General features: G+C 32.8%; 8 protein-coding genes across 14 annotated transcripts; 4 read left to right on the top strand and 4 right to left on the bottom strand.

Annotated features, from left to right (window-relative positions):
• The first annotated feature begins 31 nt into the window (after window positions 1–31).
• LOC105210389 (DNA polymerase delta subunit 2) lies at window positions 32–1,460 on the top strand. Its single transcript, XM_011181307.3, has one exon. The coding sequence runs from the start codon at window positions 171–173 to the stop codon at window positions 1,458–1,460; it is 1,290 nt and encodes a 429-aa protein (XP_011179609.2). The 5' UTR covers window positions 32–170.
• A 43-nt stretch (window positions 1,461–1,503) lies between these two features.
• On the bottom strand, window positions 1,504–2,061 carry LOC105210390 (U6 snRNA-associated Sm-like protein LSm8). Its single transcript, XM_011181308.3, has one exon. The coding sequence runs from the start codon at window positions 1,862–1,864 to the stop codon at window positions 1,574–1,576; it is 291 nt and encodes a 96-aa protein (XP_011179610.1). The 5' UTR covers window positions 1,865–2,061; the 3' UTR covers window positions 1,504–1,573.
• A 737-nt stretch (window positions 2,062–2,798) lies between these two features.
• On the top strand, window positions 2,799–6,108 carry LOC105210392 (uncharacterized). Of its 2 annotated transcripts, XM_011181310.3 has the most exons (7): window positions 2,799–2,959; window positions 3,155–3,239; window positions 3,543–3,667; window positions 3,751–3,882; window positions 4,021–4,544; window positions 4,931–5,020; window positions 5,097–6,108. In XM_011181310.3, exons 1-7 carry the CDS (start codon window positions 2,926–2,928, stop codon window positions 5,859–5,861), a joined length of 1,755 nt encoding a protein of 584 aa, XP_011179612.2. In that variant the 5' UTR covers window positions 2,799–2,925; the 3' UTR covers window positions 5,862–6,108. The 2 variants fall into 2 exon arrangements, with proteins under 2 accessions (XP_011179612.2, XP_011179613.2); XM_011181311.3 differs by lacking the exon at window positions 3,751–3,882.
• Window positions 6,109–6,159: 51 nt separating this feature from the next.
• LOC105210384 (protein ST7 homolog) lies at window positions 6,160–8,434 on the bottom strand. The gene is made up of 3 exons (XM_011181297.3): window positions 7,993–8,434; window positions 7,637–7,924; window positions 6,160–7,572 (listed from the first exon to the last, which is right to left on the bottom strand). Exons 1-3 carry the CDS (start codon window positions 8,129–8,131, stop codon window positions 6,440–6,442), a joined length of 1,560 nt encoding a protein of 519 aa, XP_011179599.2. The 5' UTR covers window positions 8,132–8,434; the 3' UTR covers window positions 6,160–6,439.
• Window positions 8,435–8,740: 306 nt separating this feature from the next.
• LOC105210383 (cleavage and polyadenylation specificity factor subunit 6) lies at window positions 8,741–14,390 on the top strand. Of its 4 annotated transcripts, none has more exons than XM_011181294.3 (8): window positions 8,741–9,257; window positions 9,317–9,559; window positions 9,868–10,341; window positions 11,911–12,078; window positions 12,516–13,042; window positions 13,202–13,495; window positions 13,570–13,635; window positions 13,743–14,390. In XM_011181294.3, the coding sequence occupies exons 1-8, from the start codon at window positions 9,189–9,191 to the stop codon at window positions 13,951–13,953; spliced, it is 2,052 nt and encodes a 683-aa protein (XP_011179596.2). In that variant the 5' UTR covers window positions 8,741–9,188; the 3' UTR covers window positions 13,954–14,390. The 4 variants fall into 4 exon arrangements, with proteins under 4 accessions (XP_011179596.2, XP_011179594.2, XP_011179595.2 ...); XM_011181292.3 differs by having other exon boundaries at window positions 8,743–9,257; window positions 13,740–14,390; XM_011181293.3 differs by having other exon boundaries at window positions 8,743–9,257; window positions 11,914–12,078; window positions 13,740–14,390.
• Window positions 14,391–17,957: 3,567 nt separating this feature from the next.
• LOC105210381 (bax inhibitor 1) lies at window positions 17,958–20,051 on the top strand. 2 transcript variants are annotated; one of them, XR_003752169.2, is made up of 5 exons: window positions 17,958–18,278; window positions 18,663–19,116; window positions 19,188–19,358; window positions 19,626–19,750; window positions 19,835–20,051. XR_003752169.2 is itself a non-coding variant. In XM_011181288.3 (4 exons), the coding sequence occupies exons 1-4, from the start codon at window positions 18,202–18,204 to the stop codon at window positions 19,871–19,873; spliced, it is 741 nt and encodes a 246-aa protein (XP_011179590.2). In that variant the 5' UTR covers window positions 17,960–18,201; the 3' UTR covers window positions 19,874–20,002. The 2 variants fall into 2 exon arrangements, 1 of the variants encoding a protein (XP_011179590.2); XM_011181288.3 differs by lacking the exon at window positions 19,626–19,750 and having other exon boundaries at window positions 17,960–18,278; window positions 19,835–20,002.
• Window positions 20,052–20,281: 230 nt separating this feature from the next.
• LOC105210382 (selenocysteine insertion sequence-binding protein 2) lies at window positions 20,282–21,696 on the bottom strand. Of its 2 annotated transcripts, XM_054228429.1 has the most exons (4): window positions 21,559–21,690; window positions 20,925–21,501; window positions 20,589–20,809; window positions 20,282–20,523 (listed from the first exon to the last, which is right to left on the bottom strand). In XM_054228429.1, exons 2-4 carry the CDS (start codon window positions 21,467–21,469, stop codon window positions 20,291–20,293), a joined length of 999 nt encoding a protein of 332 aa, XP_054084404.1. In that variant the 5' UTR covers window positions 21,470–21,501; window positions 21,559–21,690; the 3' UTR covers window positions 20,282–20,290. The 2 variants fall into 2 exon arrangements, with proteins under 2 accessions (XP_054084404.1, XP_054084402.1); XM_054228427.1 differs by having other exon boundaries at window positions 20,925–21,696.
• Window positions 21,697–21,962: 266 nt separating this feature from the next.
• On the bottom strand, window positions 21,963–24,374 carry LOC105210380 (uncharacterized). The gene has a single exon (XM_029039140.2). It carries the CDS (start codon window positions 24,153–24,155, stop codon window positions 22,107–22,109), a length of 2,049 nt encoding a protein of 682 aa, XP_028894973.2. The 5' UTR covers window positions 24,156–24,374; the 3' UTR covers window positions 21,963–22,106.
• Between the last annotated feature and the right edge of the window lie 26 nt (window positions 24,375–24,400).

Below are 24,400 nucleotides of genomic sequence, written 5' to 3' on the forward strand. Positions count from 1 at the left end.
AGCTGGGTACAACAATTGTGAATCAATGGTTTAAAAAATGAAGAAGAAGAACACAATTTCCCGGTTAATTTGCTATGAACAGAAACGAATTGTATTTTCATTAAACTCTGCTATAAAGTGCTTAAGTTATTCATCGATAAATATTCATATATTAGTTTTATTCCTTAACAATGCTATCTCGAAGCAATTCGGTCTACGAGGATTTATCCAGCAAATTTCGTCTTACTTCTTTCGATTATCACAAACAATATTCACACTTTTATGCTCATCGATTAAGAGAGATGACATCTCTCCTTTTGCCACTAGTGGAGGAACATTGGAGCAACAATTACACCGTAAAGAAACTTTGTGATTTGCGTGAGGAGCAAACAGAAACGTGTATTATTATAGGTACAATTTACAAACATCAAGCTCATAAGCCAAGTATATTGCGTGAAATTTCTGAGGAGAACCAACTTGCCCCGCAGCCACCTCGTGAACATTATGCCGAACTTGAAGATAAGTTAATTCTTGAAGATGAACTCCAACGAGTGCGTTTATATGGTAAAGTTGATGGTCGTTTGATGGCGTCGGGTATAGTTTGTGCTGTACTGGGAAGCATTGAGGAAGATGGTCGATTCGACGTCGAAGAAATGCTATATTATGAGGCAGGCCCTCAAAAGCCTTTGTCCAATAAAGGCTATGGACGAAAAGTTGTTCTATTATCTGGTATTAATTGTACAGGTGTAGATAACTGTATCGACGCCCTTAACATATTTCAACATTGGTTATGTGGTAACATGTTTAGAAAACCAAATTCCCAAATAGTTCGCGTTATTGTGGCGGGAAATTCAGTTGGCACAGCAGCAGAGGAAATTCAAACTACATCTTTACAATCTCGCAACAACGAAAATAATGGAGCAGTAGAAGCAATTCGCTCTATTGACAATTGGTTTGCTAGTTGGTCGAAAAGCGTATCTATGGACGTAATGCCGGGAGCGCATGATCCAGCCAACTTCATGTTGCCTCAACAACCATTCCATCAATTTATGTTCCCTAAGGCTTCACAGAGTGCTTCTTTTCGTAGTGTCCCTAACCCATATGCTTTTTCATTGGATAATACTACAATTGTGGGGTGTTCTGGACAGAATATAAATGACTTGCTTAGATGTACAATGATAGAGAAGCCGTTAGAAGCGCTACGAAGCACATTAGTTTGGGGACATTTAGCGCCAACAGCACCTGACACCCTTGCATGTTACCCATATATTGACACAGACCCTCTTATTTTGCAAGAATGTCCTCATGTATATTTCGCTGGAAATTGTGACGTATTCGAAACCGACATACACAAAGGCTCAAAAAATCAAACCACGCGATTAGTTTGTGTACCTAGCTTTTCGAAAACTCAGAGCATTGCTGTAGTCGACTTGGATACTTTGGATTGTATAGAAATTAAATTTAAGACAGATATAGAATAAAACGAATCAACAAAGTATTTTATTAAATGCAAAAATACGAAAATAATAAAAGATTTATTATTTAATTGGGAATAAGTATTTTCTTTATTATTGTATGTAATTGATAATAATCCTTAATGAACTACTGGACCTAATGGTTCTCCACGTATGTTACCCAAGTCAAGCCGTGAATCAATTTGATCATCTATGAGACCAATTACAGCTATATTATCACCACGTATAATATGTAGTCCCAACACAATTTGTTCGATGCCCGATGTAGTAGAGAAGACTCGCTCATGCGACTCATCGAGGATGACATTTATTGTTTGATCGAAGCCTTTTAGTGTACCAATAAAATTTCGCCCATCTGCGGTAATTATAGACACTGTATGATTTATATAGGCCTCCAATCCTGATGCCATTTTGAGATATTAATTTTGCTACAATATTGTCAACAGTTCCGCCAAGAAAAATATAAACAATATTTGACTTTTAGATTTTTGCTTGTTCTTGCTTTTTAGAATAAGCTCACAATAAACGGTTGCATTGCAATCATTCCGTTCCCATATGACAGTGGGGTCTAGGAAACCGGAACTACTGCGATAATTGATCTGATCAAGAACGGTCAACTATTGTCAAATATGTTTAAAAAAATTAAAAATAAAAATACGTTCGAAATTAGCCTGGAATTGGGGATCACAATGCACAAAGACCGACTGATAGAAACCAGCGTAAAAGTCGTTGTTGTCTGTAACACAGAAATTGTAAATTAGTTTTTTTATTGCATTCTTGTATCATTTTTTATGTATGGCATAAGATAAGGAATATTTGAATAAAACAAATTAAATTAAACTAATTAATACCAAATACCGAGGCTTTCACGTATATGTACATCATTTTTGTCACATAGTCCGTTCTTCAATTCTGTTATTATCTCCAATAACTTTCGCCACTGAAGGCTTCAATAAATTCCCGCCGAAATTCTTTTTCAATAATTGCCAAGACGCACACATAACATCCCAATGCAATATTAAAGCAAGAATGGGATCTGTCTGCACGTTGCTACCCATCGCAAAAACGAGCAGGAAAATTTAAACATTTCGATTTTGTTCATACTTGTCTGCAGACTTAGAATTTGGTATACATATCCGCCTATACATGATGCGACGGTAGACTATACTGGACATCTAGCTCAGACATGTCTGCAAGTGTATATCCTGCTTAAACGGTCAAATGATCACCATTGTTCCAGGTGAGCCTGTCACATGACACGAATACGAAATATAAAATTAGGGGAATTACCTGATAACCTTATCTTCCCATGTCGCATGACACGAAGTAGGGAGTATCACCGCTGCTATATAAACCAGCTTTTCGCATTCGATCAATGCACAGAAGTATTACTATTGCATTATTAAAAAGTTACATATTTGTTTCTTTGAAATTAATAAACAACAAGATATAAAAAATAAATAATAGATAAATGTTATGCAACATAATGACGACTTCACGTTCTGGTAAGTAAATATTAGAAATACATATGTATATATTCCTACTATTGCTCTCAATATAAATTCGCATTCCTAAATAACTGAAATATTTTCGGTTATTCTTTAATGCAATTTTGAAGCGTACAAAGGATCGTGTAATATAAATATGTATATGTATAGCTGCACAATATTTATTATTAATAAAAATTAAATATTTTGCAGGGAGAGGAGTAATGCGAACCGTTGAGGAGGTGCAGCAAGAATTCGCAAACAACAGTTGCTTTAATGATAAAATGATTTGGGACTTGTTAGTAAATCCTATTACAGAAAATTATATACCATACATAATTATATATATAATAATTTTAGATAGATGTGAGATATTTAATTGTATTGGCTAAATGTAGGTGGAAATTCCACACCCTATACTAAAAAGAAAACACATGAAGTCACATTTGCTTAAACAAAACATCCTTAAAAGGATATTAGTACTGACACTTGAAAATATTAACGAATAACTCTCTTAAAGCTATCTAATATTTTATAAAACATTTTTTATTTAATATGCTCGTTAACTCATTCGTTATGTTAATTTCAAAATTTTCAATAGGTTATCTGAATCACAGCATACAATGATGACAGATAAAATACAGCAGCTCATTCCTGACCAAAAAAGAGGAAATGCCAGATTAGCAGAGATGCGCAAAAATATATTTGACAGCGTTTGGGCTCAAAGTGGGTACCTATCCTATTTAAGATAATATGAATTATGTAATTTAGCATACATATACGTAAATATATTATATATTACTAAATAGGAAAATACACTAACGGGAATTCCGTGAGCGCAATTATTTATGTGTTAGTTGCTAATTGTGAGGATGAAAACTTGGCTTTAAACGCTAGAGTGTTTTCTTGTCATCCTGTCTTTAGGACTCGAAAATGTATAAGTAAGAAAATTTTTATACTTATAAATACATATGTATGTACATGATAAAATGTCCTGTATGTACATACAATTGTATTTATTTTACTTAACGCTAAATCTATGTATCTGTGTACATATATGTATGTTATAACTTTTTCAGGTGATGATGATAGTTCAAATTGTTGTATGATATTTATTGATGAACTAGGACGAGTGTATCAAAATTGGAAAACCTATTTATTAAAGAATGAATTGCCGAGCGGATTTTTGGTTGCGCCACGAAATGGTATTTACACAAACGATTATATGGAACGTGCACAGTTGGAGGTACATATCACTCCAAATGGTAGTATTACTAGACGAGCACTAGGCTACGCAGACACTGCCACGGCTATAGCTGGATTTAGTGCTGCAGCAATTCCGTTAGCTGGTATGGCGCTTACGATCACCCCGGCGATTATATTTGGATCCGGTGTTGTTTGTGCCACCACTGCTGCATATTCAGCCATTCGATCAGCATGTAATTTAGTAGATCGGAAAAAACATGAACAATCGATTGGACTGAATAATTCACAAGCTCGAAATGCTTGGCTAAGTGTTGGTGCTAGTGTTGTTGGTATAGGTGCAACTACTGCTTCTAAAAGCATAATAACCGCTGCTGCTGCCGGCGAAGAGATATCAATGGTGAGTTATTATATATACATATGTATATCATATATGAGAATTAATACCTATTTTTTTTTTATTGTGGTGCTCTTTGAAGACATTTTTCCAATTTTCCCACTTGTGCAGTTTTTGCATGAAAACTATATTTGAAAATTATATACTTATCTATATGTAGATATGTATATGTATGTACAAACATATATAAATGATCTTTAAAATATAATTTAAAAGGTTTGGGCGTCGGTGCGTACCAAAGTTATAAATATCCTAACGTAAGAAATGACAAATATTAGTTTCTCAGTAGTAAAGTTTCTCAAACTATCTTAAGTTTTTTGCTTTCATATACATACATATGTACATATGTTTAAATTACATAAAAATAGATATTATCTAACTAATTCTAGGTCACCGAGTTAGTGGCGAATGGTATGAACATTTCTTCAATTGTATTATCTGGAACTGGGGTAGCAAATGGAATCTTGGATGTAATACTTGTAAGTTTGAAGACCACATATATTTCATACCTACAATATTTATGTATTTTATATTCTACTTACATGAATTATGTAGAAATATCATGATGATGAGGAGATTTCCCAAATGGATCTAGTACAACTAGCAGCATCTTTGATCATTTTCACTCATTCCGTTACAAATTTCCAAATGGTTTCTACTCAAGTTAATGACCGCCGACAAATTACAATTCAGGAGTACCGAAAGGCTTTAAGTAGACGTCAAAGGAAAATGTTTGATAAAATGTCAAAAGAAACAATTCGTATTCGTGGTGCAAATCATGGAAAATTAGATCTTATACGCATCGCTAGTGATATGCCTTCCAAGCAATACCTACGTGATCAATATAAAATAACCCGAAACAGTTCCAAATTACTGGTAGGAAGTCTCGCCACAATTGGATTGGGAATCATTATTTTACCCAACAATGTCGCAATTTCTTTGTCCAACTATGGAAAGAGGATTTATGAGTTTGTCTTCAATAAGGACCAATTTGAAGATATAATAACAATGATGGCAGACACTTTTGGAGAGCAAGCATTTGATTTCTTAATGAAATTAGCACAAGAATTTGTTGAAGAAAAATTGGATCCGTTAAGGGGCATTTTAAAAATGTTTATAACGGCCGAATCCATACTATATCGTATTTTTGTGTACTGCCTAGAAAAATGCATCGAACATACATATGAATTTCTACTTAGTAAAAAATATGTAATTATAAATGCTATTTGCGGATTCTTCATTTCTCTTAATCCTGCTAGATATATTAATTTACAACGTTGTAATGTTTGTGAAGGATCTTATTCGATTTGTCAACTTTAACGTAATATTTATTTATCAAACACGACTTATTTGGCGCAGCCGAAGTTATAATAATGTACTGCCGTGATATTTTTGAACGTGAAATAGCTTTGTGCATTAAATATTTATTACAACAAATTATATTTCATTCCGAAAAAAGAAGCGGTTAATAGTTTCAACTAATGTAACTTCCACAAAGGGCACAAAGCTCGAGTCCACATTGTATACTATTAATAAATAAGTTCTAAAAAAAACTACAGTCAAAATATTGAATGTTTGTATCTATAATGAAGATCACCAAAATTAAATACACAGTAAGTATGCTGTTAATAACTTTATATTGACTTGAGATTGCTAATTCATTCTCTGAATTTAACACATTTATATAAGTAGTTGCTTTAAGCAAACAAATCGTAAACATTATTTGAATAAATAAAATAAAAAATTTCGAATTATACAAAAAAAAACTTAAAATTAGTATCGAGCAATTTAAAAAAAAAATCTCAAGTTAAGTGTAGGTCCGACATCTTGATTCATTCACCAACTTGTTAATGTGTCTTACAATATTAAATTATGTTAGCATTTTATGAATATGGATTTTAAACTCGAGTCAGTTGATGAAGAAAATTGCATGGCCATAATGCTTCAACGCGCTCTTTTAATATTTGAAATGGATACGATATATAAAGAAGCACATTTTGTGCAAGCGCTCCCATCGGTTCAGGGTACTGATGCGTAAGCAAAGCAAGAAGTGCAGTGAAAGAGCAAAGTCCCGCTGTAAATAAAATAAAGAATGGCAATTCTTTTTTGGGATAAACCGACACCTCGTGAAAGGCGGGTAGTAATTCGCGATCTGCACATTCTGTACATGTCGGATATGGATAGAATAGATGTCCCCGCTCTAACGGATATGGTAACATACGAAATGTGCCTTCCCATGTGCAATGAAGTAAATTTATTGCTCCCTCCACATTTTTCCAGTGCTTCAAATGGAAAAACGAATAAGCAAGAGCCTCCGAGTCGCCACGTTTCAATATGTGTTCTGGTGGTAAAATAAGTGGTTTTGTTTCCAATAAATATTTTGGTACATGTGGATTAAATTCAACAGCTCGATGAATTGCTTCGACGGCACTCATTTCAATGGTGTTCAGACCACGTTTTGAGGCTATATCGGGCGAGAATTTATCTGCTACAGAACGAGCTTTTAATAATGCTGCCGTGTAGCAAATAGTCGCCGACTTAGGTAGGGAAATATCATCGTACTTGGCCAATACTGCCTGACAGTCGGCATAGGCTTGCATCTCAAGTAGAGTCTCTATGAGATTTTCATGTACATTTAGTACATTCATGATAGAAGGAATTTCTTTGCTCAGATCACGAAATATTTTGGCAGCCTCTTTTAGCTTTCCTAGCTTCCGTGCGCACATCGCTAGTCGTCTTTTAATATAGATTAGGACATTTGTATCACGGCGGTGTGCAGCTTCAGCTAAGGGACCTTGATGCTGAGTTGCCTGTGATCTTCGATAATTTATTTCAGCAACCTTAAGTGCAGTTTTTAAAATCTTCTCTGCTTCTAAAATTGTTGTGGCTTCCTCTTCAGCTAAAAGTATGTACGCGGGTGCGCATTCGGGATTAATATCAAGCGCATTATGAGCAGATTTTATCCGCTGAACTGGATTACGTTCTCGCCAAGCTGTTTGCATTATTTCATATTCTTCTTTTCTCGCATCTCCTACATTAAATAGTATATGTTTGAAATTACTGTACATTAATGGCATATCTGGAATTGTAATTACCCTCGCATGTAAAGAAAGTTTGATGGTCTTGCGCGCTCAGATTCATGTCATAATAAGTTAGTGGCTCCTTGTTGGTAGCCCAAAAGAATCGTTGGTATTCCGCTCCTCGGTACAAGTTCAATGGATTCCGCCAAACTTTGCATTCTGGCATTTGCTGGCTTGTGCCCGCCGTCTGATTATTGGAACTTCCTGGTGTTCCATTTGCATTGCCATTTCCATTCCCATTGCCTTCAGTTTGTGCATCACTACCATTTATCCATGGACTAATGTGGTTTATAGAGACTTGCTCTTCATATAATAGTATTTAAATTAGTATTAATTAATAAATTGTCGGTGCATCAAAATTGCTGTTTTACCTATAAAAGATGTGCCATATTTACGAAAATACCACCATTCGAAAATTAAAATCAATCCGGAAATAAGACTCGATGTTCCGGTCAGAGCCACATAAAACTTCGGTGTAAGTGTGCTTAGGAACACCGAGGAGTCCCACATTCTTCCTTTATGCTACTTTTCTTTCTCCCACCGTTATTAGTCTATTCGACAAATGTACACTTTTTTCTTTTATCCCAATGAAAACAGTAATATTGAATTACATATACACTTTCGGATTTATTATTTTGTTAATAGAACTTTACTCTTTTATTCAAAATTCAATTATAAATTTTGGTTGTTTTATTGTTAAGTTCGGCTTTCTTTCTCCACTTTGTCCAATAAGTTAAACCATTTTTTTTTTTGGAAATATGTGAATATGTTGACTATGTGATGTTTGCAAATGCAAATTTATTACAATTTTATTGAGGATTAAATGAGTGGTGGCAAATCTTTTCCCAAAAAATCGCCAGACTGTTTTGTTTATGAGAGTTTTCGGATATAAAATTAATTATTAAATGTTAGATAGACATACATAAAACCTCTCAGTTCATTTTCTCTAACTTCTAATAATTATTATTTAGGAATATTTACTTATTTTTCAATGTGTTAAGTTTTATTAAACAATTACTAAAATAATTCAATAACTGAATAATATAATACGGCAGCACAATTTAGTTGCACAATTTGCACTTTCGAAATTGCCTTCAGGTGTCGCCATTGTTTCTTACGCTTCTTTCCACAGCTTTCGTGCACCATTTTCTATTCGATTGCGGTATGAATTGAGGAAAATATTTTTCTGCGGGTTATTCAGAGAAGTCATAATATTTTAATTTTTAGAGGTAAAAGTTGTGAAGTATATAATAAGTTCGCGTAAAAGTACGTGGTTATAGTTAGCAAATTATCTTGTGTTAAAAAAATGTTGCTAAAAAGCGAAGAAAAGTGAAAAAGAAACGTTAAAAATTGTGAAAAAATTTCACGTTTTTGCCGGTGTGGTTGGTATAAAAAGAGCGTACCGTTTCTAATATACATACATAATATTTAATTGAATGCTGCTCATAAAGGAGAAGGAAAAATTGTTAACAATTGTTAACTAAGTTGAAATATAAATTTCTTTGCGGCTTTGGGTGTTGAGCCAGTTTAAATTGTTTAGAATAGTTGAAATTACTAAATATCAGCCATGGCTGACGGTGCCGTGCTAGATCTTTATGCTGAAGATTTGGATAAAGATTTTGCCGCGCAGAACCAAGTGAGTAAAATATATAAATTTTTACTTTACTTTCGTGATATAACTATTATTTGTTTCAGGAGGAATTCGCAGCAGAAGGTGTCGATCTGTATGATGATATCGGTGGTCCCGCGGAACCATCATCTGTTCCTGCTGGTGTGACAGTATCTGCAAATGCAGTTGAAAATGCTGCGCCAGTAGTTGGAGGAGATTCAGCCGGTAACGGTAGCGGCTCAAATGGTCTTTACCATCAAGGAGGTGGTAGTTTAACACCTAATCATATGGGTCGACGTTATCAACTATACGTCGGCAACTTAACCTGGGTATGTTTTGAATTTTTTTTTTAAGTATAAATATTAACTTTATTTAAAACATGTTTTAAGTAAATAAAACACTCAATAACTCAAATGTAATATTAACGCATATTGATTGATTGATTTCATGGTTGCTACATAGATTTTTGCAATATTAACCTGTTAATTAATTGTTGAAGTCGCTGAAAGTGATGATATCTATAAATATAAATATATATACTACATTGATTTTATTAAAAGAAATATATTTTCCAGAACTTGTAAAATTTAAATTTCTGTTATACAAACATATGTTTTTTTTTTTGTTTTTGTTTTAGTGGACAACCGACCAAGATATTGCTAATGTTATGCGAGAAATTGGAGTAACTGACTTTCAGGAGGTCAAATTTTTTGAAAATAGATCTAACGGTCAATCAAAGGGATTCAGTGTTATATCGCTTGGATCAGAAGCTAGTTTGCGACTAGTATTGGAACGGCTACCAAAAAAAGAGTTACATGGTCAAGCACCAGTTGTAACCTATCCAACAAAACAGGCTCTTAACCAATTCGAGAGTTTGCAGAAGACGCGGCCGGTGCCACCGTCGCAACAGAATGGGCCTCCTCGTGGTCCCGCACCACCAAATATGGGAGTGGGTGGACCAATGCCTCCACATCCTGGTGGTGGACAAGGTGTGCCTCCAGGTCATCCTCCACGTATGATTAATCCCAATATGGCACCTAGCCAATATCGACCACAACATATGCCACAGGGTCCACCGGTTGGTCCAAATGCTGGACCACCACGCATGCAGGTATGTGCACATAAATCATGTTTTAAATATTATTTAAAAATTGCTGAATTGTTTATATTTAGTTTCTTGTAAATACATTTTAATATTTTTTGTTGTACATATTGTTCATTATCCGATTTTTAAATCAAACTAATAAAAGTAGGCATGTTTATCTGGGTAGTTCTGAATGCCAATCCAAAATTAGTCGATTAAGTAAACGGTTTCTTTGTTTTAACCGGTTTTATTTTTAATTTTTTTGAGCAAACTCAATATGAGTGATTGCTTATATCGCTATATTATTCTTTGGCTGTGGAAATACATATGTACAGGCTTAAGAAAATATTCAAAAAAAAAACTTAAGAAAAAAAAAAAACAGAATAATATGTGCCCAAATATCTATATATAATGTTGGTATATAAGACGATTTTTGTATAGCTTTGACAAAATTTGTATGGTACAATTGATAATTTGTAAATAATTAAATATTTATTAAGCTTTTACCATATTGGACTCCACGTAATTTTTGTGATTTTCTAATTATCTATTATTTATTTTATATACTTATGTATGTACGTAATTAATGAACAATTATTTGAACTATTCAGAATACTGCGAATTGCAGATTTATTTAAGATTTTATTTTATTTTATGTTAACCCAATGTAACAAAATATATGTATGTATGTATATGTAATCCGTTTGGTATCTTATATATAATATTAATATTTCAATTGATAGAATATTCATTGGATCTGTAAAATCCCTGTTCTTATGCAAGTTTGTTATTTTATTTTCGTAGACACTTTTAAGATATATATTTGCAAAATTTGTTTATTCAATACATTGGACTTGTTTACATTTACAAAATTTAATATTTTAAAATTTTAATATAAAATATTTTCATTTAAACATATTAACTTCAGCAACTGTCTGCATTCACCAACTATTAGTAAATAATAAAAAAGAATGTTTTTCTCATTACTGTGAATATTTTTTATATTAACATTATGTTCGACATTTTTATGTTATTAGTAAGGAAATAGCAAAATAAATTATTTTCTTTGCACACCACTATTCATTGGTTCCATTTGTTAATGAATCTGTTAAAATAATATATCTGAATTATATGCCAATTATCGAAAGATATGTACAGATTACTTATATATTATAGAAATATATTGTTTTTAATTTTTGTTTTATGTAAGGTTACACACAAATGCATGATTTTTTGGTAAAATAATGGGTGTTTTTTATGAAAATATATAATATACTCATAGTCTTTAAATGATCTAACACCTTTGTTTACTCTTGCAACTTTTATTTTCTTCTTTTAATTGTTTACTTTCTATTACTTGCCACTTCTTTAAAGAGTTAAAATCTGTTGTAATATTACAGAAAAAGAACTACGTTTGTAACAAAACCTATACATATACATAAATTTGTTATTATTGTTTTATTCCATGTTTTTATGCCACCATTTCGATGCAAAAATTCGTCTTCTTTCACACATATTTAAACTATGAAAACGCGTTAATGGCAAATATTCACAACAACGTCATGCATATAAACTGTTTTTGTACAACAATACAAGCAGGCGCCCATGCATCAAGGAGGCGGCCATATGGGACCACAACAGCCATTGCCTGGTCCACCGCCACGCTATCCGCCAAATCAAGGTCAGTGGACAGCTACAGGACAGCCTCGTCCAAATGGACCAAGAGCGGGTCCGCCAAACGGGCCACCGCAGCGACCACAAATGGTAAACAAACTAAAATAAATTTGTAACATTGTTGTATAACAATAACAATATTGTCTTAAGAAACACAATATTCGAAATAATTAGTACACATAAGTTACTCTTATTATTTTTTATATGTAATTTTTGCTAGGGATATATAAAAAATATTTAACGGTCTTTATGTTATAGGTAAGATTTTCATTTCATGTAGTTTCTATTAACATATGCAACTAAAAAACACACTCTTTAGAAGAGCATTCAGATTATTCAGATAAATTAATTTATATCGTTGTAACAGCCTCTGAGAACAGTTGACGTTTGTATGCCTGTCTATGCACCCACTAAAAGCATCGGTCCTAACATTTATACTAAATAACAGAAGTTACTAGTTTTCTAAATACTAAATTATATATACTTGTATATTACATATTTATATTGAAATGTTCTATTTATTGCAGTTCCAGGGACCACCCGGAGGCATGCCAATCCGTGGCCCACGTCCAGATTGGAATAGGCCACCAATGCATGGTGGTTTTCCACCTCAAGGTCCACCTGGAGGACCACCACAGGGACCGCCCCATATGCAAGGGCCACCACGCGGTCCACCTGGTGGTCCACCCCAAATGGGCCCAGGCGGTCCACCAGGTGGGCCCCATGGAGGTCCTGGTGGACCGGCACCGCATGTTAATCCGGCATTCTTTGCTCAGCCCGGTGGTCCTCCGCAGCATCCAGGAGGACCGCCCATGAGTGGTCCACCACATGGCCCACCAGGACCACCACAGCAAGGAATGGGTATGCCACCTCAACATGGCCCCCCTCCACATTTTGCTCAGCAAGGTGCGCCACGTGGGCCATGGCCGGGACCAGCTCCGGCGAAACCACAAGGCCAATTCCCTGACCAAGCAATCGGTCCCCAGTTATCCGAAGTTGAATTCGAAGAAATCATGAGCAGAAATCGTACTGTGAGCAGCTCAGCTATAGCCAGGTGAGATTATAGTAAATTTATTATCTTACTCGTTATACTATGTATATTACTTGAGATTGTTAATGTTCTTTGAAAGCCATAAAATATGTCATATTAGTACGGCTTTATTGTTATGTAGATATCCAAATTTATAAAAAATTTTTATATATTTTCTTACAGAGCCGTTTCAGATGCGGCGGCTGGGGAGTATTCCAGTGCGATTGAAACACTGGTCACGGCCATTTCACTCATAAAACAATCGAAAGTGGCGCATGATGAGCGTTGTAAGATCTTGATCAGCTCCTTGCAAGACACTTTGCATGGCATAGAAACGAAAAGTTACAATCGGCGGGAACGTTCACGATCTCGTGAACGCACTCATCGACCTAGACAACGCAGAGAACGTTCATCATCTCGTTATAGGGAACGCTCACGTGAAAGAGAACGTGAGCGCGATCGTGACCGTGAAGCTGGGTAAGTTGGCATAACAACATAACATCTCTTCTATAGATATAGGGCTGTTTGAAAATAAACACAATATTTTACAGGTATAGAGAGCGCTCCAGAAGCAGAGAACGTGAACGCCCCGTTCCAGATCACTACCGCGATGATAGGTAACTTATAAATTACTACATTCTGTATTGATTTTTAAACTTATTTTTTTCTTAAATATTCTAAACTAACTAATATTTTTGCATCGCTTGATTCAAATATAAAGTAGCTCCAGTCGTTCTGCTCGTCCACGAAAATCTCCCGAAGCAATTGCAGAAGTTGTCAGTGATGTACCATCAAAACGCAGCTATTATGAGGAACGTTATCGTTCGTCAGATCGTGATCGTGATCGTGACAGAGAACGAGAGCGCGAACGTGACCGAGACCGGGACCGGGAAAGAGATCGTGATCGACGTGAGGAACATCGCTCGCGACACTGAACAGTGAAAGTGAAGCACGCACGTAGTAATTTAAACCAGCACATGCAACAAAGTAAATAAATATATACAATAAGAAAAGAAGCTACGGTACTCTTAAAGTGGTACATTGATTGTATTGTATGCAATGCTTAAACCATAGAAAGAAAATAATCACCAATTATTCAACTTTTACGACAGGCCCTATAGCAAACGCATGTTTGCAAATTAACACTTTCAATTGATTATATCATTATATTTAATAGATTTAAATGATCTAAACATGCAGAAATTAAATAATTTTTAAAGAAATCGCAAAATGCGGTTTCAGCGTAGACGACTTCGATGGAAAAAAGAATTAATTCAGTGGAATCGTCTTGATGAAGAATTATACATACATACATAGATGTAAACTCTTAAGTCGGAAATTATCAATTATCAAAAATACAACATGATCATCTTCAATCTTCAATCAAGATTTATGCAGGAGCAGCAAATGAAAGTATACAATAATGGAAATATGGAACGTACCAGCACTAATATGCCTGTGTCTGTGTGTGTGGAAGGATTTAGAAAAGTGTATAATGTGAAGGACATCTAACTCATGTTTGATGAAGTGAATTTGTAACAACTGACGGCGACAACACAACCGGTTTGCGTGTTTGCAGCATTAATCTTGCGCGTTCACATCCGAAGAAGATTGTATATTGATATTTCCATTTATTAATAAAAAAAATATTTTAAAATGTTAAATTGCAAACTATTGTATTGTCTTTTATGCTGAAATACCTATAATTATATAAACACTTTTATATATATATATAAATATTTTTATATTTATATGCACCAATGTTTTGTGCGTCACTATAACAATTGTTATTTATTATTTCACTGCTTTATTATATTTATTATTGCTGTTAACTATCTTCTTATTACGACATTGTTTTCAAAGTTTATTTTCAATTGTATGTAATATTTCCATATACTAACCTAAAACATAGTAACTTCTACTTCTGTTTGCACACATTACTAACAACAAAACCTTCATATATAGTACTCCCAATGGTATTTATAGTATTTGATAATCTCAAAGTACATAGAATTGTAAGTTTAACATTATCGGTATATGGTTTTTATACACATGACTCTTTCTTTGTAACACCATTAGATTATAATGAAAAATTTGTTCAAATATTTTTTTCACTTATGTATTTTTCGAATTTTTCGCCAACCTAAGTATAGGAGTTTCTATTTTTTTCCTTAAACACATTTTCATCTTATTATGTACACTTCGAAGAAAGAAGCATATGTTTAATATTTGTATGATAATTATGGTCGAAATTAAATTTGTTCTAAAAAACTTTTATTGTGATAATCGTAAATTAAATTTTACGATTGTGAAACTATTAAGTATGTTTTATATAGATGAAAGTGTAGTTATACTAACTCCAAAACTAAAGATTAAGTGGCTAGTCTAATGTATTTGAAAAATTTTATTTTATTTTAAATTTTTTTTTGTTTTCTCCAAACTGTCCATCGCCTTAACATGAGAGATACTGTTTAAGAAATTTGTAAAAAAAAACACACAAAAGAAAACAACAAAAAGTACGAAAATAACATTTAATTTGAAATGTATAAGTTTACCAGTTATTGAATTTGTTAGCCAGTATTCATTAATGGTACACATTTGAGATTCATATGTATATGTATAATTTATTTATGATTGTAAATCATACAATTACTCAAAAAAAGCCCATATTTTTAATTTTGCTCAAAAAATAGTATTTCGTCTATCTTAATTCCTAAAATTTAAGATTAACACTGCAAATGGTAGTGTATAATGCAATTTTTATTATTTATTATCGTGTTTATTTTTTTTTTTTGTTTTTCATAAAATTAATAATTATGCATCCATATACATATATATATATATATATTTATTTTTTGTTAATTTTATATAATATGCTTTGAATGCATTGATACCTTTCCTACACAAAGCTAAAATCAGTAATTTTTAATGAGTACAACTATTTATTTACAATATTTATTTTTGTAATTTGAAATTTTTCAAAATACATTGTATATACTAGTATAATCTGTGATATGATACGGTAAAAATGTACAACATCTGTGATGCTGGCATTGTTACTGTTGTAACTATAAAGTATTGATATGATTAATTGAACGCAGGTAAAAATACTCAAATATTCATATTGAATAAGTGGTGTATGTAAGGCTGTAGTTATCAGATGCTTGATATCTAATTTTTTATAATGGTAACCAAAAAAATATTAAATAATTGTGAGTAGTAATGTGGATACCTATATACATACATATTATCATCTGATAGCTTAAGCGTTAAGTTATTTTTTCTATTCCTATTTTGCTCATATATGAGCACACTAATGGACTTTAATCCAAACTGAACTGTTAAACAAATTTGCATTGCCATTTTACATTTAAAGCGTTATTTAAAAAAAAATGTTCACAGTTTTTCTGTATTTGAACAAATGTATTAAATAGTGAATTTAATTATATAAACCATCAACTATTGTTATAAACAAAGACAACTTTGTGGTATATATGTGCACTCTCTAACAAGAAAACACGCTCCGTGCTCTAAAGCCAACAATTAAGTCAGTAAGTTAATAATTAGTCAGGTTTATTGTTAATAGATTGCAAACTATTTTATTTTTAATGTATTAAAACGAAAAAGGAATGTAAAGATGAATTTTTGTGATATGGAAAGCGGAGCAATCGATGGTAAGTGTAAACCGATTTCTTGTTGGAGAGGAAAATACAATGAAAAATAGTTGATGCAAATTGCATACGTTATGTATAGTGTGAAAACGTATATGAAAACTATGATAATGCTAATGAAAGTTTAGTCGTAATGACATACATATACATTTTTAACGTTTCATATGTAGGTTTCATGCACTTAATTGCAACTTAAGAGTTTTTATTATTTTGTAAAAATTTATGGAGCTTAGAATATTTAGTAACAGCGTAGGAGTTAGATAAGTAAAGTACCACCATATTTACAAATAGTTAATTGAAGAATATATTGATGAAATGTTCATTAATATTAGTTCCTTAGAGAAAACCCGTTTTGTCTTGTCTTCTAATATAAATCATATTCAAATATGTAATATATGACTAAATAGGGTGGTTCTTAAATACACTATTTTATGTATTAATTTTAAACTAATTGCTGGCTCACCTTCTGTAAAGTGGCAGAAAACTTGACATTAAAATTCTTGGAATAATTGATAGCCACATTCCGAAGTAACTACCAAAATTGTTTAAATAAATATTTTCAGACCAATAGTAAAATTATTTCAATCGACAAAATTTTCGGTTGCATTTGAAATAAAAAAAATGTAAACTCTTCTAAATACAGTTTTGTGTATTCTAAAGCAACAACATATCCAATGTATAGTTTTTTATAAAATTTTGTATTTTTTTCTAATACTAAAATAAATTAAATCCCACAATAATAATGCGTATATTATATACATAAGGTAGAACGCATTATGGTACTAGAAACGGAAGAAATCGAACAATAATAAGAGTAAGTAAAAGCATCAGCATTAACCCAAGCGTATTTTAATTTAATTTTATTTTGCATGTAAATTTAGAGTTTTTTCTATTCTCAATAAGTTATATGTATATATTTATAAATACCAATTTAAAGAAAATAGTTGAAAACACATCAGTTTGGTGAGCATTACACATGAATTCAACAAGATATTTAGCTGTATTCAAGAAATGTTATATTTTACTACTGCTGAAGAAACCGAATTTGAATTTTCTCCAATTGTTTGTATATTGATAACTGAATTCTTCGAGATAACTGTATAACTGCTGCCCAACACTGTTCACATTACTCACAAATATTTTTGCGGTCTTAATAAAATTAATAGGAAAAACGGTGGCATCACCAATCTGTAGTGGAATACGTACAAAGCGATTTCAATAAAAAGCAAATAAAGAGTTTCGGAGATGATTAGAAATTTATTGACAAGAAAAGCGAAAACGTCTAGAAGCAACGAGTCGTAATTTAACAGAGAAAACTTGTGATTACTTTGAAATTGAAAATTTATTAAAACAAGATACAAATAGTGTTTTTGTCATCGAACTAATTGAAAGGTGTCAATACCTAAAAAAATAATAAATTTGTAGTAATAATAACAACAAGAATTCCACGGAGGTAAACCCCACGAATCCTTAATAGAAATTTTGCAATACGTTACGCCACTTTGCCTTGAAATGGCGTCTTCAACTGCAACATATGCGAACTTTCAGGACAGAGTCCAGGGTTTTATCAATGGATTGGGTGATAAATAGTGAGTATCTGCAAAACATGTTGCCAAAACTGTATGTCCGTTTCTTTTGCATAGGTCGAAGTACAAGTATACTTACAAATTTATATATACATATGTACATATACTTATAAATGAAGAATTAAATTTTTATATAAATGGACGTGTTTTTCACATATTTAAAAATGGATTTGATGATTTATGCCTTATGTGTGTTTATATGAGTTGTAAACCGATGCATGCACTTAAATATGAATTGTTTGTAATAACTGCATTGGACCACGTCATTTTCTTGTACATACATACATATATATGGATATGCATAATAAATAAGTGTACAGAGTTTTAGACACCTGTTTATTTAGCTCACAACCCACCTTAATATAATGAAACCTTATTTTCTTACAGTGAACCGTATGTGCGTACACATTTGGCCAAAGTATACATGGTACTTGGCGCCGCAACGGCTAGTACTGCCGTAGGAGCAATGTTACAATTATGGGGTTTCATAAATCTTGGTTTGATAGCAGCATTGGCCTCCTTGGGACTTGTGTTGGGTCTACATTTTTATAGGGATGATGGAAAAAATTACTACACACGTTTTAGCATGTTGATGGCGTTCGGTTTTTGCTCGGGACAGACTTTGGGACCCTTGATGCTATATATAATAAGTATCAATCCATCGATAATAATAACTGCGCTTACGGGCACTGTGGTAACCTTCGTTTCACTATCATTGGGTGCTTTACTAGCGGAACGCGGAAAGTACTTATTCTTGGGTGGACTGCTCGTCAGTGTAATCAATACTATGGCAATATTAAGCCTCTTCAATATGTTTTTCCAATCATATTTTGTTCAATTGGTAAGTAATATGGTTATAAGGATTATTATCTTGTATATTAATAATTTCTTGGTGATTGGTTTCAATTTCAGGCGCAACTTTATGTCGGTGTATTTGTAATGGCTGCCTTTGTAGTCTTCGATACACAAAATATAGTGGAAAAATGTCGGGCTGGAAACCGAGATGTTGTTCAACATGCTTTGGATTTGTTCTTTGATGTTTTAAGCATGTTTAGACGTTTACTAATTATCTTAACGCAAAAGGTAAAATGTCCCTTATACAAATATTTAATGTGTTTGTAGACTGTGGGTGTTTGTTGTTACTTAAAATTTGTTGCTTATATAGGGTTTGGCACTTACATGTTTTATATTTTTAACTTGTTGATTTTCTTCGCTGTTCGGGAGTGAGCAATTATATATTTTCTTTAACAGTAGAAGCAGATCCCTTTATAATGTTATAAAGACTCGCGTGAACAAAATATCGGTTATGTGAAATACGTTTTCTAATTATTAAAAATAAACATATTTCAGCTTAAGCATCATTTGCTCTCATAAAGTACCGACAGCCGCGCTAATTACTGAAGTTTTCTAGCTAAACGAAATATGCAAATCCAGTGATATAAAATTGATTAAAAATTTAAACGCAGCACCCTACGGTATTCAAACAGAATTTAATATTTTAATAAGAAGAAATATAGTTTTGAATACATATTATTAATTGTAATTTTAAATTTTTACAGGAGGAACGTAAACGTGAGGAACGTCGTAAACGGAATTAACCAAAAATACCTTCGAGGAATGTCAAACAATATTTTATATGTTATACATCTTTTCATAAATAACTTATACCCAAAATTCAGCATTAATATTATATTTCAAACCAAATAATTATGGTTGTTTTTTCGATATTCTCATTGTTTCATAAATAAATTCGTTAGATTTTGTAGTTGTTCTGAATTGGGGATTTAGCAAGAAAATAACTTTTTAACATAGGGGCAACTTTTTAGGTGTAAACAATAAAAATTAAATTAAATTAAATTACCTGATTTTACTAGTATTATTTTTATTAATTTTATGTTAAGGCTGCAAATGCCGAAAGTTATTATTCGTATGTTAATGAGAGGTAAAAATTACAAAGTGGCTTATAATTAACTGAAATCAGTTACTACAAATCTGAAAACCAAGCATGGTATTATTCATTTAACTTTATTAGTAAGATCTTCGTAAGATTTTCTGGCTATTTCTAATGCTTGCAACAATTTCAAAAATATTTCACGTGCCCCATCGAAATCAAGCACCGCCACACAGCCAACCGGCGCTTTTTTAAACAACGCGTATGCTAATTGACGACGTCTTAGTGAGAAAATATATGGTACACTTTGCTGTTGACACTGCTTTTTAATGTTAGAAATCTTCTCATCCAGTCCATCTATAATCGAAAGAAACATTTTAATTTATTTAAACTAATTGCAGGTAATATCGAAAATTTTCCACCTTCGCCATCACATTTTTCACAGTCTGGCGCAATAATTATTAATTTGACCTTTTTTACAAGTAAAAAATTATTAGCCTCACGAAATCCTACAACGAAACGTCGATGAGCATGAGCTTTTATTGCATTTTGAGCTACGGCACGTTTTTGAAAGCGATCAAGTTCGCGGATAAGTTGCTCAGTAAGTTCTATCAAAAGAGGCGTAGTACAATTATCGCAATAACTGCAAATATAAGAAATAAGTTATTAGCACTCATAATTGTCCATGTAAATTGATAATTCATTTAGAATTATTTTTATAATTTGCAGAAAAATTCGACTAGACTAGTTAATTTTACCTTCTGAATCGCCTTGAGTGGATGCTTTTAACTAATTCATGAGTAGGCTCAAGTTCATTACTAACAGCCACTTTCTGTGTTTCTTTTTCCTTTTCTTGTGAATCAATGGAAAGAGATTTAATTAGATGCACAGTTTCCTGTAATAATTCGGCGTTTAAATCGTTTTTAGGTTGATTTTGGCTTTTTTGTCGTCTGTAGCTCAAGATAGCTTTTTTTAATTTGGTATACTTTTTTCTTTTGCCGCCTTCTCTAGTCTTTCCTCGTGGCTTCCAAATTTTATGCGAACGATTTCCACTTTTGTAGACAGTGCGGTACTTAAACTGTATTTCCTTTTTCTTCTCTTTAGAAGTTTTAGTAAGATATTGGAACAGATTAAATGTTGCACGGTCACCGCTTTTTACAGCACTTTTTTTCCGAAACTTGGCATTTTTTATTTTACGGAAAGGATCATCGTTTTCAGTGTTTTGGTTTTGCTTTATATTTTCGAAGGTTTTCCTGTCAATTACATGTAGTTTGTCGGAAGTGCCTTTATGTAGGGCGGACATGTCATTGAAATAATTTGGTTTGCTAAAACAAACTATTAACACTTGAAATTATTTTGTTTACAAGAAAATCAACAAAAATAAAAACAGACTTCAAATTTCACAGCTGTATTGTTTACCAAGCGCTCTCACTGTCAATTATCGACGATATTGCTTTTACTGCGTTGTACCATGTACAGAAATATGCATGTGTGTACGTACAATGTATCAGATATCGATGCGACCACCACCGGAAGTACGGATAAATTCATTAAAATATTTTGATTTTCAGAAATCATAGTGGTGTTTTTTTAAGTTTGGCTGAAAGTGTGCACACAGTATTTTCATTACAGTCAGTCAATAGTCAGTCGAAATTTATTGTTTGCATAAGTTGACAATTTGCTTTAAATGTTCACTAAAATCGCTTTGAATGAGTTTTCATTCACAGTTATATTAAATGATTAATAGTGTTGCAGTAGTTTGGTATAAATTCGAATTTTTTTTCAATAAATACTTCAAAAAGAAGTTTTATTTAATACAAAGTCAAACAAATTTACATTCATATCTGCATACCCGATAACGCTATATAATCCACTAATAAATTTTTATGCTAATAGCTTAGTAGTTCTACAGATCTGAGATCAAATAAAAATACTTATTTTTAATATAGAGGGAATATAGTTTTTAATTGCAAGTTTACATCGCTCCATTCAACAATTTGATCTGCGTAAATTGCATTTTCATCAATCTTCCGTCCTTTCACGTCAACTATTGTTTTTATGTATTGCAAACACTTTCGCATTCGAAGTGAATGTAACTTTTGGCGTTTACAACAGCTGAGTAAAGCTTTTAATTGATCCAATGGTTCCATTTGAGCTAATGCAAAGCTTAATATATTCCGCACATCCAACTTTAAATTCATAGGAAATGCTCGAGAATCAGCTGAACGTCCACGCGGGAACACAATCAATGTGGGCGTTTTATCAATTTTAAACTCCCACTGTAATTCATCCGATAGTGTATTTATGCGTATTATTTGAATACCTGACGAATCATCTAGAAGAGCAGATAGTTGTATAAGTGCTTGCGATGCAAGAGCTGAGAACGAACATTGCGGTGAATAAAGCAGTAAAATAGTGGTCAAATTTGACTGCTCTATTCTTTTCATAAAGATTTCACTATTTACGTTTTCTATGAAAACTTTACTTAGGGGCGCTTCCGGATTAGGTTTAAAGTAACTACTTCTTTTGTACGATATAAGGCTGTTATTATAGTAACTCCGAACAAAGTCTTGCAACGTGTCGTATGAAAATATATCTTGCGACAAAAAAATATTTTCTTTTAAGCGGTCTGCTATTATCATGGTTACGAAGCTCTTTATATTTGCCTCTTTAATTCCCATGATTTGTAAAAAATCAATATGTTTTGATTCGTCTAAAATAACAACAGATAATGATTGGTTTTGGTGCGACTTGAAATCAATCCAATTTGTATCCACAAATTTTTTTATATATTTTGCAGCACTGATTTTCCATCTTTGCGAATTAAATTGGTTGCCTCGTATACACTTGGTAATCTTCTTAATACTTAAATCCACTACATCTTTATTGTCACAGCTATCACTCAAATGACACATCCGACGCTTAAGGTAGGTGTTTAAACCATAGTAATTATGTAAATTCCAAAGGCTAACATATTCCTTCACATAACAGGTGTTTGGGTTGTATAATTTAATATTGTTCATTGCATTCATCACATATCCGAGTTCTCTTAAAACAAACATATAGCCATGCAAAGAGTTCTTAGAACATGGGTCATTTATGGTCATTTCAGGATTGGTTAAGTTATACATATATTCATAGAAATAATCGTTTGCAAGTACAACCAATACTGGTGATAATTGTAACTGTGTTGCTAGATTTTTTGGAGAGTTATACCCGTACAAAGTATTTACTGATTGCACAAACTTGGATTTTAACCACGAAACGATATTGCTAACATTCCAATCGTTGGGAAAGCGTATTATATCTTTAGAAGTGATAAGTAAGATTTGTGATTGTGTTTGGTTAGTATTATTCACTTTGTCTAGAATAATATTCACCGATTTTCCAAATGTAGCTGCAAAACGAAAAGTTGCCTCTGGATCCGATTCAAGCCATTTGACGCCTGCACTTACAAACTTTCGAAATTCTGTTTGTGAAGGATCGGTGAAAAGCCCTAATACCACTGCATCTCTGCCCATCCTCATTTCTTTTAACTCTTTTCTCGAATGTAATCTTTCCACAGGCATAAATAGGTTGTCAATAAAGATATGAAGAGCTGTTGAACTCCAATCTCCATTATATTGGACATTAACTCGCTGACCATATTGGACTATTAGAGTTGGCCACTTGTTAGGTGTTCCTGAGCCAAGCGAGGAGTGGGTTTTGCTGCAATTGCATGCAAGATGATAACAATCGATGGTAGCAAAATATATGTCTTCCCAGTAATAATTCGCAATTTGATCGTATACCTTACGGGCTATTCGACTATCATCGCTCCACGGTACATGATAAAATAGAAATGATAACTCATATTGTTGAGCTCGTTGACGTATTTCATTAACATCTTTTCCTGGACATTCAATAGGTGATGCGGATATGATTGAAATATACAACAATCTGACAAAAATAAATACCACGTAAGAAAATATATTTCTCCAAATTAACATCTTTTCTAATTGGACACAAACAGCTGTAATTGATTATGGTATGAATATGGAAGCAACAGAGTGGAAATTTGTAAAATAGGGCTGCCAATTTTTTATTATAATCATAAATAACAAGATTTCGACACTTCAAGTGTGCTATTGATTAAATAACTGGTTAATTACTGGTAAGCGGTTCCAGAAATTCCTGTTAAAGATTTATTGTGATTCTTAAAACCGCGAAATCTTACTAATGACTAATGTTTATC

The sequence above is a fragment of the Zeugodacus cucurbitae genome, chromosome 4 (assembly GCF_028554725.1).
Source record: "Zeugodacus cucurbitae isolate PBARC_wt_2022May chromosome 4, idZeuCucr1.2, whole genome shotgun sequence".
Taxonomy (NCBI): domain Eukaryota; kingdom Metazoa; phylum Arthropoda; class Insecta; order Diptera; family Tephritidae; genus Zeugodacus; species Zeugodacus cucurbitae.